Source organism: Anabas testudineus, chromosome 15 (assembly GCF_900324465.2).
Source record: "Anabas testudineus chromosome 15, fAnaTes1.2, whole genome shotgun sequence".
Taxonomy (NCBI): domain Eukaryota; kingdom Metazoa; phylum Chordata; class Actinopteri; order Anabantiformes; family Anabantidae; genus Anabas; species Anabas testudineus.
Genome location: NC_046624.1, coordinates 4,060,714 through 4,075,011, shown reverse-complemented (window position 1 = coordinate 4,075,011; position 14,298 = coordinate 4,060,714). Strand labels below are relative to the sequence as shown.

Here is a 14,298-nt window from a genome sequence, read left to right as displayed (position 1 = left end):
GCACCACACTGTAACTAACAAACGCTTGTTTCCAAGTGAGTGAATACGTTTTTGTAAGAAGTAGTTATGTTGTGAAGACGTGGATGGATCCAAGCGTGGCAAGAGCAGGAAGCCCAGAACGTTATCATTGTAATCCCATAATGGATGCTTTAAGGCCTGAAAGGAGCGCTGCTCGTTCTGCCACTGGATTCCACTCGTGGCTCTTTGTCCATGCACTGCACAGAATTACCCTGTAATTGCTTTGGATTGTTCTGTGTAAATGAAAAGCACATACAATTAGGATCACACAGAACAGCTCCAGGATGTCGGCGGCGCTGACGTCTCAGGACGGCACCGTCTGTGTATTCAACCGCACAAACTCATAGGGGGACAACGTGTAACCAGGTACGTGCTGCACACTGGAGCGAGTTTCCAGTTCCACGTCATGCACGTAGTGCTTCCTCATGGCCCTTCACTTTACACATGCACAAACACACAGATATCTACTACTAACCACTGATTGGCTCACTCTAGAGCTCTAGCCCCTGCATGAAGCACATCTAAGGAGAAAAATAGGACAATTGTATCACATAGGAGATCCAGTTCCCCTGTGGACCACAGCATGGAGCATGGAGACAGGGAGGGAGGCACAGGAGATTGTCTGTCTGTAACAAGTCACAAGTCAAAAACAACACACAGTAACAGTAACATTCTCTCCTTAAAATAAACAGTAAAGTCACGTTTTCACTTTCACTTCTCCTCAGTAAAGAGGCCATTTTTTTTCCTGCTTAAAAACTCTGTTGGATGCACCCGCTGTTGATAGACACCATACCTGCACCAACATCTGTGTTAATCTTTTAGTCTTCAGACTCATATTTAGCCTTAAAGTTTTAGTTTGGGAAATAGTAGAAATAGTGAAGTTGCTTTTTCATTCGTTTCTTTTGCTTTCCTGCCATTGTCCTGTGTTATACACTTTACTGAGAGTCCAACACATACTTCTAATGCTGATGTGGGGGTTTGAACTAGAGGGAGAGGAAGGACACATGACGTTCAAGTCTCCCGATGCACTTAACGCAGATGCTACGTAACAAGGCCGAGGTCTCACATAGACTTGTGAGACCATCTTGCCTTTGTCTCAGGCAACTTTGAGGCACTGAATCGTGGTCTTATATTAGGCTTGTGACACAGGTCACAGCAGGTGGAGAGATAACAGTGGAGTAAAACCTATTATCACAATGGATCTACTTCATCGTGTTCTCATTGTATTAACCACTTGAAAATGCAGTGTTACCAAAATTAAACAGGGTTTCGCTAATGAGACGTCTCAGGAGGCGTTGTTCAAGTGTAAAGATATCCCTTCTCTTATACAGTCTCTTCTTTTTTAAAGGAACCATCTGGAATTAAGGCCTTGACCTGGAATATTTGCTTCTTTCTTGTCAAATGTCCTAGGATTCATTAGTTTGGGGTTTGCTGATTAAAAGTAGTTTCTCCATTTGCTTGGCCGTTTTTAAAATTATCAGGCTCGGTGCTTTGACAAAGTGCGAGAAAGGAGAGTAAACCTTTCAGCGAATTTGTCAGTCAATTTCGGAACTCAGGTACCGGCTGACTTTCAATCTGGCCTCGTCCTCGCCGGCTCATTTACACCTGGGATGACAGGTGGAATCAATAATTAACTCATTACCAAAAAGTGCTGAATATGTGGGGCATTATTATGGGATGGTAAGCAGGATGTCAATTTCGATTCTACAAATCTAAATTATTGCTGAGAAACATCTAAATAGCCCACTACGATTAGTTTTATCTGAGTTTAACACATCACATTCATTTCATTTATAATCTTCTCCGTAAGATTATATATCTTTTAAATAATAAATATGAATCTGTGAAGTCCCCTCATAATGTTTTTCCTTTTCTTTAAAATTCACCAGGAACTTTAATCATCTAAGTTAACCTCACATTTTGCTAAGTCCTTACCACATCTGAGCTGCTGCTCACGTAGGTTGCGAAACTCCAGGCCGTGCAGGTGGGTGGGGAACACACACACCGTATCGTTGCCAATCCTCACGGAGTTGCTTCGAGCCCAGACGAGCAGCCACTTCAGCTGACAGTCACAGAATAAAGTCTCGGTGTGGAAGTGCCTGATGGGAACAACAGCGTACAGTTACACACTGTGTGCCCGCGTTACTGAATTTAAGCAATCATCCATTCATTCAGCAGACATTTGTCACAGAAGACATTTCCATAGCAGGCCATAACAGGAAAACACAGGTGTAACTGGCAAAAATTAATGATGGTTTCATTCCATTTACGCGCGCCAGTTCCAAGGCACAGGTACTGTGCATGCTGACTCACTGGCAAGGCTTCCTGGCCCACGTACATGGAACACAGCCATCCTTAATGTCATTAGATACACCTGTGCCTTTCATGCCACAATAACAGAACACATCTGCAGCGAATGCAGCAACTTCTTGGCCTGACACTGAACAACTACAACAAAGAATGAGCTTTACTTGAATTTTAATGGCAGTTAGAGTGAACTGATTTTCATTTGTGTAGATGATGATTGCCTTACAGCACTCTGAGAGCCACGAGGTGCGTAAAAAGTCCAATGGTCAGAGTGGAGAAGATGTTTCCAGATAAATACCTGTTTGTGAAATAAAGAAACCACAAGGATTTTTCTTGTATGTTATTAAAGCTGCGTCAAACACTGTGTAAATAAGTAATAATTCATTTTTGGGATTGCTTACAATTTTGAGAGGTTGCCCAGATCAAGAAACATTTCAGGTGAGAGACAGCCAATCCTGTTGTTAGACAGATCCCTAGAAGCACAAAAAAGTTCTTCCAGCTCTTCTTTCAGCTCAAATAGTGAACATATACAGTATTATACAGACATTTTAGAACAGGAGACAGGAGTCAGAATAGGAATGGGCTGCACAAATGTGCCTATGTTAGTACAGTGTGTGTTTTAGTGCATTCTCTCCTTAAAATAAAATCAAAAAGAAAACAGGAAACTTAAACAGCTGTCAAAACTGTTATCCAGTGCCATGTTCATTCATCTTGAACTTCCTGCAAGATCCATCCTGAACTTTTGCTGCTCCTGTACCCTGTACTCCTCACACAGCCACCGCTGGCACACACACACACACACACACACACACACACACACACACACACACACACACACACCTCCACATAAACAAACACATGCAAATGCAGCAGGCTTCCTTCCATATGCGAGCGGCTGAGCGCTGCCGCGTCCGTGCCCTCGCACTCTGTAATTAAAGAGCTGCTTTACTGGAGCAGCTGTGGGAAAATAAGCAGAGCACTCGAGTAATCACCAGTTGGGGAGCACTTAAATTAGCACTCCGCTGCTCCCCGAGCCAGGCGCACACGCGCCCTGAACCAGCGTGGCTAACTCACTGCTTGCATGCCTGCCAGCCCGGAGCCCACTAACTATCAGGCTGCAGTCATGTCAGTCACTCTGAAGCCTATATGTAGAAAGCTGGAGAACGTTACTCGAGTAGAAGAGTTCACCAAGAAGAAGGGGCAGAGAAAAACCTGTTTACCATTTTTCGGGCTAGAGTTTTGTGCATGTTTTCAAAAACCGTATGACTTTAGACAATAGATTTTACAGATGAAAAGTTTTATGCACTAGCAATAAGACACACTTACTCTTTCGATACACATATCGGTTTTGTCTCGACTGTTATTTTTTATTTAATGTCCATTTGATTATTACAGGGACATTTGGACAGTTCATCTTTTGTATTTTATTTGTCGTCATGTGGTCAAAGTACTACTGATATGATTTTTTTGTTATTTATTTATAAAGCCGAGTCGTGGTTTATTCTGGGCTTGTTTTCTTAGACCTGGTCGCTTGTTTGTCTCCTGAGATCTGGGAACACTGCTCAGCTAACCGTGTTTGTCCTGTGACTCTCGCCTTGCAGGTCGTAGACCTCCATCAAGAGCCTCCCTGTGGTAGCTAGTGTGAGCAGACTGACAACATGCAGCTCGATCGAGTCGTCTGTAAAACAACTGATGCAGGAATGATGAAAGTTTAATAATCACTGTTTAGCTGTATTCATGTGATAGATGCGACTGTTTAAAAGAATTTCTGCAGCTTCGTTTTTCTGGACAGAGAAAGTTCAGAAATGCCTGAAATGGTCTTTTTTTTAGCCAGTTAGACGTTTCAGTTCTCTTTTCACTCTGTAGCCACTTAAGACACTCCTTCTAGTTGTCCCTAAGGCCAAAGGACTTGTCCCCATGTCCCCTGGAGAAGCCTATTATAAGGCTTCATGATACTCACAGTCTCTTCAGGGCCAGCAGACCACGGAAGGCCCCGGGCTCCACTGTACTTATCAAATTATTCTTCAAGTCCCTGGGGAAGAGAGACAGAAAGAGAAAGAGTCAGAGTGGACAGTCTAATCAGTGATTATTTATCTCTCTCTACTGGTTGTCTGCACAGACATTAAGTGGTGGTTAGACATTACATTTGAGATGAAATTCAGGGAGCTCGTGCTTTCTGACCGTTTCCACCCGTGCCTTTCAAGGAACCAGAACTCATTCGAAATGAGCATGAGGATGTTTATACTGCTCACAGAATAGAGTGCACTTCACAAGATAATGGTTCGCTTGCAGCTGGGGAGAAATGGAAGGATCCTGTTTTTTAAGCAACAGTGTGGGAATGAAGAAAATTGCACGAAGGCAGCTTTGAGCAATATCACACCCCTTATTAAAAACAAGAGAGTAAGTGCCAGCATGAGTGTTTGTGCGATTTTTAAATGCATTCTGAATTAAAATGTCACCTTTGTTCATATATTATTTTAATAGGGAATTGCTGGGGCCATTCATTAGTGAGTGAGCCTGCACCTGTTAGCTGGACAGCACAGACCATTTCCTGCATACTTGAGACCCAGACCACATCCAGCCAAGAGGCAAAAACACACATGTTGTGGTTTCAGTCAGGCGCTCCTTGTCCACCCCCACCGCCTACCCCGAAAACCTCTAACGCTACTAAAAATGGATCTCAGAAAAATCTCCTCTCTGGTTTTCCCTCCAGGCCAAAGAAAACTTCCTGAAATTGTGTCCCTGGTTTCCTTTAACTCTGTACTGTATGTCCAGTGTGATGAGAATGAGAAGAAGGGCAGTTCCTTTTTTTCCGAATGTGAGCAACAACTCAGCTCAGCCCCCCCCTCCCCTTTTTTTTTTTAAATTAACAGTCACACAGGCCAGAGCAGGGCCAGCCAAAAGAAACACAAAGGAGGACCAATAGGCCTATCAGCGCCTCGACTATTGTTCCAAAGTGAAAATAAAAGTTACGCTAGAACTATCTTTATTTGACACATGGGGCTGTTTGGAAGAGAAATCCTCCCTTTTACTTATTCACAGCAGCAGCTAATAACTCACTGTGCTACATTCAGCACAGATTTGTAGGCGCCACACAGTAATGCAGATTTTCTCCACAGGCAAGAAGCACGGTTTTCTACATCACAGTTACTGTATGAAAAAGTCTCAGCCGTGGCGTCTTTACTGTAACTGATGTTAATTTGCTTGAAGTAAAGCATTAGTTACACATACAGAAGCCGAGCCACCATTAGCCGCAGAAAAATTACTCCTCTCTAGGGTTAATGATCTGTGTCCTGTGTTAAATTGTTTGGACCACGGTTAAACACACACTTTGTCTGCACCATTAGGACTTCCCAACACACTTCTCTAACCAGGTTGTGGCCAGATGTACTAAAAGTATGCATAAATGCATAACCGACTTGCATCTCCTGTATTTATTTTTGTATATTTCAATGTTGTTTTCTGACCTAGTGTGTGAATGCATCTGAGTGACCTGAGTTTGGCCTTAACACCTGAAACATGTCCTCAACAGACCAGCTTTTGATTCCTGCAGACTTTTCACAATCAGAATTACTAATGAGACCTTTTGTAGTAGACGTTCTCCAATATTTATCATCCACCCAGCAAGGTGTCACACGCCTTAGGAAGAGCGCCAAAGCTGCCTTCCTGACTGACTGACCTCCTGGTCCACACAGGTCGGCCAGCGGCTAGCTCTCATCTCCACTCTCATCCAACATTGTCTTTGATTGCGTACAATATGGTGCAAAAGAGCAGGTGGAGGGTGGAGGTCACCAGGTCAACTGTCATGCCTGCAGCTTTTCCTTTAATCCTAAACTGTCCTGCAGCTCACTGCTCTTACCAATGGGCAAAGGTCACAGCTCAGGGACTGTACAAGTACTATATCAAGAAATGCTGAATTAATGATAAAATGTACATAAAACAACCAGCAGCCAACATAAGGCTTGTGGGATACTCTTAAATAGTATAGTATACCTAACTCTCAGTATCTAAATCAATAAACAGAACACAGAGATTAAAATGTTCAAATGTAAAAATGCTCCTAATATTCACTTTGAGAACCGACAGGAACATTTTTTTTGTCATTACGCTGCTGCCCCATTACTAACATTATGTGGGTGTCTTGTTTGTCTTATCGTCTTCCTGTATGAGGTCATTTTTAAAGCAATTTAAAACAAATGACAGCAACACAAAAACCTTTTTATAGTCACCAGACATAAGCCAACAACTATCAGCAAATAAAGGTTAGAAATTATGGTTGCGTGTTATAAACTGTCGAGAATCCAGACAGGGTGGGGTCTGCTCCATTAGTAGTGCCAAGAAGTTTCAACAATCAGAGGAAACTATCTGAAAGTGAATTTAGCATCCTTTTGTGTGATTAACCGTCTGGCACGATCAGTAATGTCCTCTGTCAGTGCGCTCCACACATATGGTGCTCCAAACAGGATAAAACAAAGAAGAATGATAGTTATATAGTGATTTGTAAAGCAGAAATCACGTGTAAAATAAAGGCAAACAATGTGAAGACTGCGCTGGAAATCCAGCTCCCAAGTGCGTCAAAACCCCAGTGAAATATTTTTTCCTGTTCTTCTTTGTGGTACGTGGAGGAGACCGAATGTGACACAGGATGGGGTCATCCCAAACAGGAGAAAGAGCAGCTGAGACAAAATTAGGAGTTGCTACATAAAAAAGGGGCTACTTTTATTTTTACAAAGCGACTTACAAGTGAGGTTTAAGGAATAGGGCAAAGGCAGGGTACGTGTAAGGAGGTCTTGCCTGAGGACCCCTACTGGAGGTAGGCCACAGCTGGGATACAAACCCCAGTCTTCCGCATGTAGGGGAAGCGATCTTACCACTACACTATCGAGCCAACTGCTACTTCTGTTACATGGGCATGGTGTGGGTGTGCAAAATTGTATTAGTGTGCTCAAAACAAATCGCAGACTGAGACACTTCAAGAGGCTTTTTGCCCGTGGCACACCTTATGGCAAAAAAAAAAAAAAAAAGAAATCAAAAAGAGAGAAGGAGATAACAGCTGCCTCTGCAGCTTACATCTGCAGACATGGACCCAATTTATATGCACAGGAAACTGTAGCATGTGAGTTTATCCTGTATGTAGCCAAATATACACAGCGTAGTCTGCATGACCTGCATGACTTTGGACTGTGGAAGGAGCTGAAAATAATAGTTGCCAATCTAGTTTAAAGCCAGTCTAGTAGTTCATTGAATACATGTGCTGGGAGTCAAGGTAGTCTTTTTAACAGAACTCCTAAACACTTTTATAGCTGTATTGCTGTGAATGTAACAGACGGTGCCACCTGAGGCTTTTACCAGACAACACAAGGACATCTACAGTATATCAAATATACCTTTAAAATAACGGAAATAAAATTGCATGGTTAACTCTTCAGTTGTGGTAAATATAAGCTCTGGCCACTGTTGAATTTATGATACATACATCCACACACACACACAGACGACATGCCTCGCATATTCACTGTAGTTACAGCTGGAGCATCTCAAATGAGCTGAATGTTTAAACAATAACCATTTTCTACTTCCCTGGCCCTGCATGTTTGAAGAGTTGGAGCAGCCCTCGGTATACAGTCGGCCATTTGTGGTTAATGTTTGTAAAGCTACTGAGGTGCTTCCCAATTAATTTAAACTGCACCGCGCTGTATGTCTTAGACTGCTCAATTTCTCCTGAGCCATGTGACCCCGAGGATATCAGCCTGCTCACTATGTGACACTAATTGGCAGATTCCTCTCTGAATCTAGATGATTATCACGTCGCAGTCACGCTGACATGGAGGTGGGCTCACTCGCCGTGTGCAGAAACGCGAGCACAGGCCCGGTGACCACACGCATGTTCTAGGAACAGCCGCTGCTTTATTTGTGATATCAAACTGTATTTAATCATGCAGATTCTCCATGACGTCCACAGACAAATAAAACTAAGGCTTGCACACTCAGGCTGTAACATGTTTCTACCACTTTACAGTGCTGCATGCTGCTTCCACCACCAACAACGCATTGTCCCACCCCCAGCTTCACATATCTATCATGCTAATCCCAGCAAACACAACATTACTGAAACTATCCAGAGCTCTCCAGAAACAGATTAAGGTCCAACAAGAGGGGGACAGCCTCAGCCCCACGGGACTGTTTCGAAAACACTGATTGGAATATGTTCAAAGGGGCATCTACCTTAGAAGACCCCACAGATCTGTAAAAATACACAGAGTCACTGAGGGTCTGAACCACAGCGTGGGTGGGTAATAAAAGTCCTCAGAGCAGCAACAAGTAAGCTGCAACAAGGCTTCAAAGAAGTAGAACAGAATTAAGTACAGAGAATCTCAGCAGCCATGCTAAGAGAAGAGACTCACTCGAGAAAGGTCACCCAGGCCATCGGAGAAGCTGCAGCTTATTACTGTGAAAGAACCTCTTCCTGATGCACTGAACAGTTTCCCGTGCACAATCTGACTGGTGAAATAATGTGCAGTCAATAAAGATGAAGAGATGATTCTGCACGTGACAGTATGAGCAGGGGTGTAATTGGACATTGTAAAGACGAGGAGACTTTATCCACTGAGTGTGGGAGGTCGGGTTTGAGTGAGGCGGGTCACACGCGAGAGACGGCAGATTTCATAAGGACAAAAAGTACCTCCTACTACTGTCCTACTTGTTGAAAGGCGATGTTGCTGTACAACAAAGAAAATTCTATTATATGGGATTCAGAGACTTACCTCTCAAATTCAATGATGATCATTTTTGTTTGTTTTTTTGGCAATTAGGATGAAACCCTATTTAAACACGTGAAGGGAAAAATCTCTGCCGTGCCCCCGTGAAGCTCTTTTAATTTTGTTCCTATAATTCATTAATTGAATTAATTCCGATTAAATGAATTAATTAGACCCTTCCAGAGCCTCCTCGCCCTCTACCATTTTGACAGAGATACAACAGGTTCACAACCTCTTCTGCCTCAACAGCTTGTGCGCCAAATGGTCCATGAAAAACACTCTTTGGTTATGAATGTTACACATATGTACATGTAGAACTGACAAATAAAAAGGAATGAAATTAGCACAAGCGTATGGCACAGACATACATGGTTCCTGAAGAATAAATCGCACCGACTAGTAGGACGTTTGGTCTAACGCCACCGTAAGGCTGACATTTGCGGTTTGGAGGGTAATGTCTCAACAACTCAAAGACAGTTTGCACCATTTGTAAGTAAGTCATTACAGAGCAGCCAGCATGGCTTTAGGCTCTTGTGAACTACTGTGTGGACTTGGAAATACTTCACAGACCAATAGGTAATTAAAGTAACTTGTAGCCTACACAGAGGTACCAAGATGGAGGCATATGCATTATGAAGAATATGAGCCAAACTTTTGTGCTTTGCAGGCAGCAAATGTCCTTATTTTACTTCCCTCGTCCGCGGTGTGAAAACTCTAAGTGGCTTTGTCATTAACTTGACTAAGTGTAACTCTAATGCTAATGTGGAATCTGTTTATTAAAACCATTTATTCACCTGTTAAATATTCATGGGTCAGTTTGCAGATGCTTTGAGGGAAGGCCCGGCCACACACACTGAATTACAGCAAACACTCACTGAGACAGATAACCACCTATTGGATTGTAAATAAATATGTGTTGAAAGCTCACTGAGGAGAGGAAAAAAGGCAGTCAGACAGTTCAGGCCAATTAAACAGACTGAATGTGTACGCATTGTGACAGGCTTGCAGCTACCACTGCCAGAGCATTAAACAGCAATGGACTTTGCTCTGTGTGTGTTTGCATTATGGAAATATTTTATACACTTAGCACTTCAGGACCTGTGGGCATAAATTAATTATTCAACCTTCTTGGCAAGGCACACTGCACAATCAAATAGCCTGTTTGAACCAGTCAACACTCAGCACAATCAATGTAAAGCTAATAATATGTTACAGAAATTCTACATGTAGGTTTTTCTTTTACATTCAATTCAAAATTGCAAATGTTTTCACAGCAAAAGGAAAGAAATATATGTACACATGAGAGTAAAGTTACTCCAAAAGTTTATATCATATGGAGAGTACTGTGTATGTAGCATCTGTAAAATGTGCACTTTGTTGCAGAATCAAGTGTTCAGTCTGCCCGAGGATTCAAATGATGAGTCAGGAAACTCAATCATGTGCACAGCATGCGATATGTAACAAAGACGACATTTCATTATGCTAAGAATGAATCACGTTTTTTGACTTGCCAATTTAAACATTTGAAGGCAGCCCCTTTTATTCTAAGGTGGAACAACAAGCTATATTTTACAGTGTAGCAGTTGGGACCACATAAATAAAAACCTCAACACAAGCTTCAGCGGCTTCTGATGTTTGAACTCTCAGAAGAATAAGAAGCGAGAGTTCTGATAGGTTCATGCTGAATGAGTAACTCAGAGGACAGGACACGGGAGTCTTTGCCACTTAAACATCTCCACAGTCTGCACTCAGTTGGGGCGATGATTAAACATTTCTCAACATGGCTTGAGTGCAATTTATCCCTGGTGGGTGGATGAGCAGTGCTTACAGGATATTTGCTGCAATATTCTCAGATATCACTCCTGCCTCACCAGAAGACACAAAAACAAAAAAGCTATAGTCGCTTACTGTGTGTGTACCGACACCTTCATTTCAGCCTACACTCAAAATTAATAGTGTGTATTTTTTGCAGCAGATGGCAAAAAGCTCGGAGTAACCCTGAACTGTGACGAAGATACTTGCTTTGTTAACAGTGCCGCAACTGTCTCCTATTTTAGAAGCACTGTTCTCATCAGTGTGAGATATTTCAGAACAAAGCAAAAGGTCAAGGAAAGTGTGAAGCATTCTTCTTCTAAGAGATGCCTTTAATGCGAGCTCGCTTGCTTATTTTTTTTTTTTTTATAATGTAACAGCAAAACAAAAGAAGAAACAACTCCCAATACCGCCATGTTGAAAAAAATATTATCTATATGTTTCTATTACTCTGCTTCAATTTTAATTGTAGGAGACAACCTGCGATTAACAGCCCCAGACAAGTGAAACAGAAGCAAAAAAAGAAGACTCGGTCTCCCCCATCTCTCCAAACTTGGCCAGCAAATTGGTCACAGCCATGGTGCTCACATGGTTCGGCTCAACTGTGACTGAGCAACAGGCTCCTGTAAAATAACAATAAAACCCATTCATATTTCAAGCTTTGATCCATTTAAGGCTTCATTTAACTTCATGTCCTCTCTTATGTAAACAGAAAAAAACACACAGCCATGGTTTTTGTGAGATAAAGGAAAATCTGGAAAATACTCTCCAGCATCAAAACTACAATGAAGTAGATTCCCAATTTAAACTCTAACATACCATAGTTACACTGGAATTCTAAATTCATTTTTAAAGAGTGCCGGATATAAAATGAAATGGTTCATTTAATCAGATACTGTAGCTCTATTGGCAATGCATCAATTTTTTACACTGACATTATGACATAAGAATATTGACAAAGTGAAATACTGATATTAAAAAGTTAGATTATTATTGACACTATGGGGCATTCATATTCAAATTTTTTTAATTTGTTACTTTGCTGTCACTGTTAATAACGTTGAAAACCCCTCGTGAGTTTGATTTTATGATCATGTGATCTTTCCGATTCTCACACATGCACCTGCTCTCACAATCTGGACTTCACCCTGACGCAAATTCTTATGCGCGACCAGCCAGAGGACGTGTCCTTCAGTTCTTTGCCACGCCCTCATCAATCACCTCCCAAGGAGACGCGTTCACGAGAAAGACTGACTACACGTCCGTGGGAACAACGGGAGTTGCAAAACTTCTTAAAGGACACCTCCTCACACCCCTGACATCTACTTTTCAGAATGAGCAATTGTGAATGCCACTGTGAATTCTGATACTGCCCAGGTCCACTCCGTCTATTCAGCCGGCCTCCAGATTCCTCAGGCTAGACAAATAATGTTTGGCCAAATAAATGAATAAAAAAAAAATAGAACTGCTGCTCTGTATGAAAGAAAAGAACATTTAGACAGTCTGCCAACAATGAAGCTACTATCACAGCACAGCACATCACACCACAACCATAAAAACAACCACTCCTGGAAAGATGCTTTGTCTCTGAGCACGATATAACACAAAATGCCTGTAGCCAATAGTTGTGTGGACATTTAACACCGTGATACGTTTATACCAATATATCATTTCTGGGTTTTACTTTTTATTTTGTGAATTACAGTTGCTGGAATGAGAGTAATCTGAACTCTGTACAGTGTGAATTATACAGTGTATAGTTCTCCTAAAAATAATGTTATTTTGGTCAGTAAAATATATTTTCAAGTAAAAATATTGCCTTGTCACCGTGTCAGACTGCTAATCTGTGCGAGAAGTCAGAATAAGCCAGCCTCGTCCGCTTCACATAGAATCCTCACACACTGAAGGCCTGTGGGAACCCATGATGAAGCAGCAAAAGCTAGATTCAGTGTCCTCACCAGCGAACACTGATGGGCTTTGTTCCTGTTTTGCTCCCATGGGACCCAGTTTGGCTGATGGTAATGGGCTTGGGTCCATATGGGGGGAGGGGGGATTCAGGCCATTCTCCATCAGACGGGCAGCTTCCATTAAGAGGACACTATCTCGGCTATAGAGGCTAATCACATTAAAAGCATTTTCTGTAGGGGATTGATAAAGTTGCTGATGTGTGTTTTTTCCACAGGAAACAAATACTACAGTGCCAATGATAAAATGATGGAACTGTGAGGGTTTAGGTTTTTAGGAACCAAATAAAATGGCAGACACGAGTGAATAGAAATTGGGGTTTATTGTAAGAATGTTCTACAGTGGTCGGGCAGGGGAAGCGAGTAAAAGAAACACAGGCAAGGCACTAGAAAAAAAGTAACACCTGAAAATCACTGCAGGCAAAAGCTCGCAGTCTTACAAGGAACAAGGCAGAGGCAAGGTCTACGTCCAAAGAGAGTACAAACACAAGATCAGGCACAAGAGGTGATTATTGCAGGAGAAGACAGGTGCAAACCATGAGGGCTGAAGCGAGAACAGGGCCGAGACAGGAAATGACTGTCACACTAAAAGCATAAATATCAGGAAGTAGGTCCAGGATCATGACAGCAACACCTAGCCAGTTATTAAATTGAAATGCTAAACCTGCATAACCTTGCCCTGGATGCAAGGTTATGCAGGGCTTCACACTAGAGTGAAGGGAATTGCATTTGTGGCTCTCACAGCATAGAAAAATTGCAGCTAAAAGGAAATACAGAGGTCAGTTTACTGGCCAGAAGAACGATTACCCATCTTACGTCGACGGCTGTATGATGTGTTTCATGGCTCTGGAAAAGCTAAAATCTAAAATCAATGGGGGTATAGGATTTAAAAGGGCATTGGGAATTTCTGAGACAGAAAGAAGAAGAAGCGACAGTAAGAGGAACAAAATGATTTATTGAACTTATTTAAGGAAGATCTAACGTCACTGAATCAGTACATACAGCTGATAATACATTAAAGTAGTGATTCAAAATAAGTTCATTTATCTCATTTGCATTTTAAAGCAGCAGGGAACCTACAGTATGTTTCTAGGCTGAATAAACCTGATGATTTACAATGTAAGAAGAAAATGTAATATTATGTTTTTTAGATTTGACTGAGGGTATCTTGGCACCTGCTGAAGTTTATGAAATCTTAATGGTAAATTGCTAGAGAATCCTTCTAAGAAATCTAACAGCATCACATAGGAATGGATTTGTGTAGATTTCATTTCACTTTAAGCTCCAATGCCAATAAATCAATAAAGGCATTTTTCATTCACATTTCACGTTACTTGCCTTTCAACAACACCACAAGACACACGTCAGCAGAGAAGTTGCACATACAGAGTCAGTAAAGTCGGTGTTTTAGGAAAAGGTGGGAAGTGCTTGGTTTAAAT

At 41.8% G+C, this 14,298-nt stretch overlaps 1 protein-coding gene across 1 annotated transcript in view; it reads right to left on the bottom strand.

The window, feature by feature from the left end:
• LOC113159810 (adhesion G protein-coupled receptor A3) overlaps window positions 1-14,298 on the bottom strand; it is a 168,792-nt gene that overhangs the window by 137,263 nt on the left and 17,231 nt on the right. The window contains exons 3-6 of the mRNA XM_026356735.1: window positions 4,286-4,357; window positions 2,727-2,798; window positions 2,552-2,623; window positions 1,954-2,117 (exon numbers count right to left, since the gene is read on the bottom strand). Of these exons, the coding sequence (XP_026212520.1) occupies window positions 1,954-2,117; window positions 2,552-2,623; window positions 2,727-2,798; window positions 4,286-4,357 (380 nt within the window). The remainder of the gene's footprint in view (window positions 1-1,953; window positions 2,118-2,551; window positions 2,624-2,726; window positions 2,799-4,285; window positions 4,358-14,298) is intronic.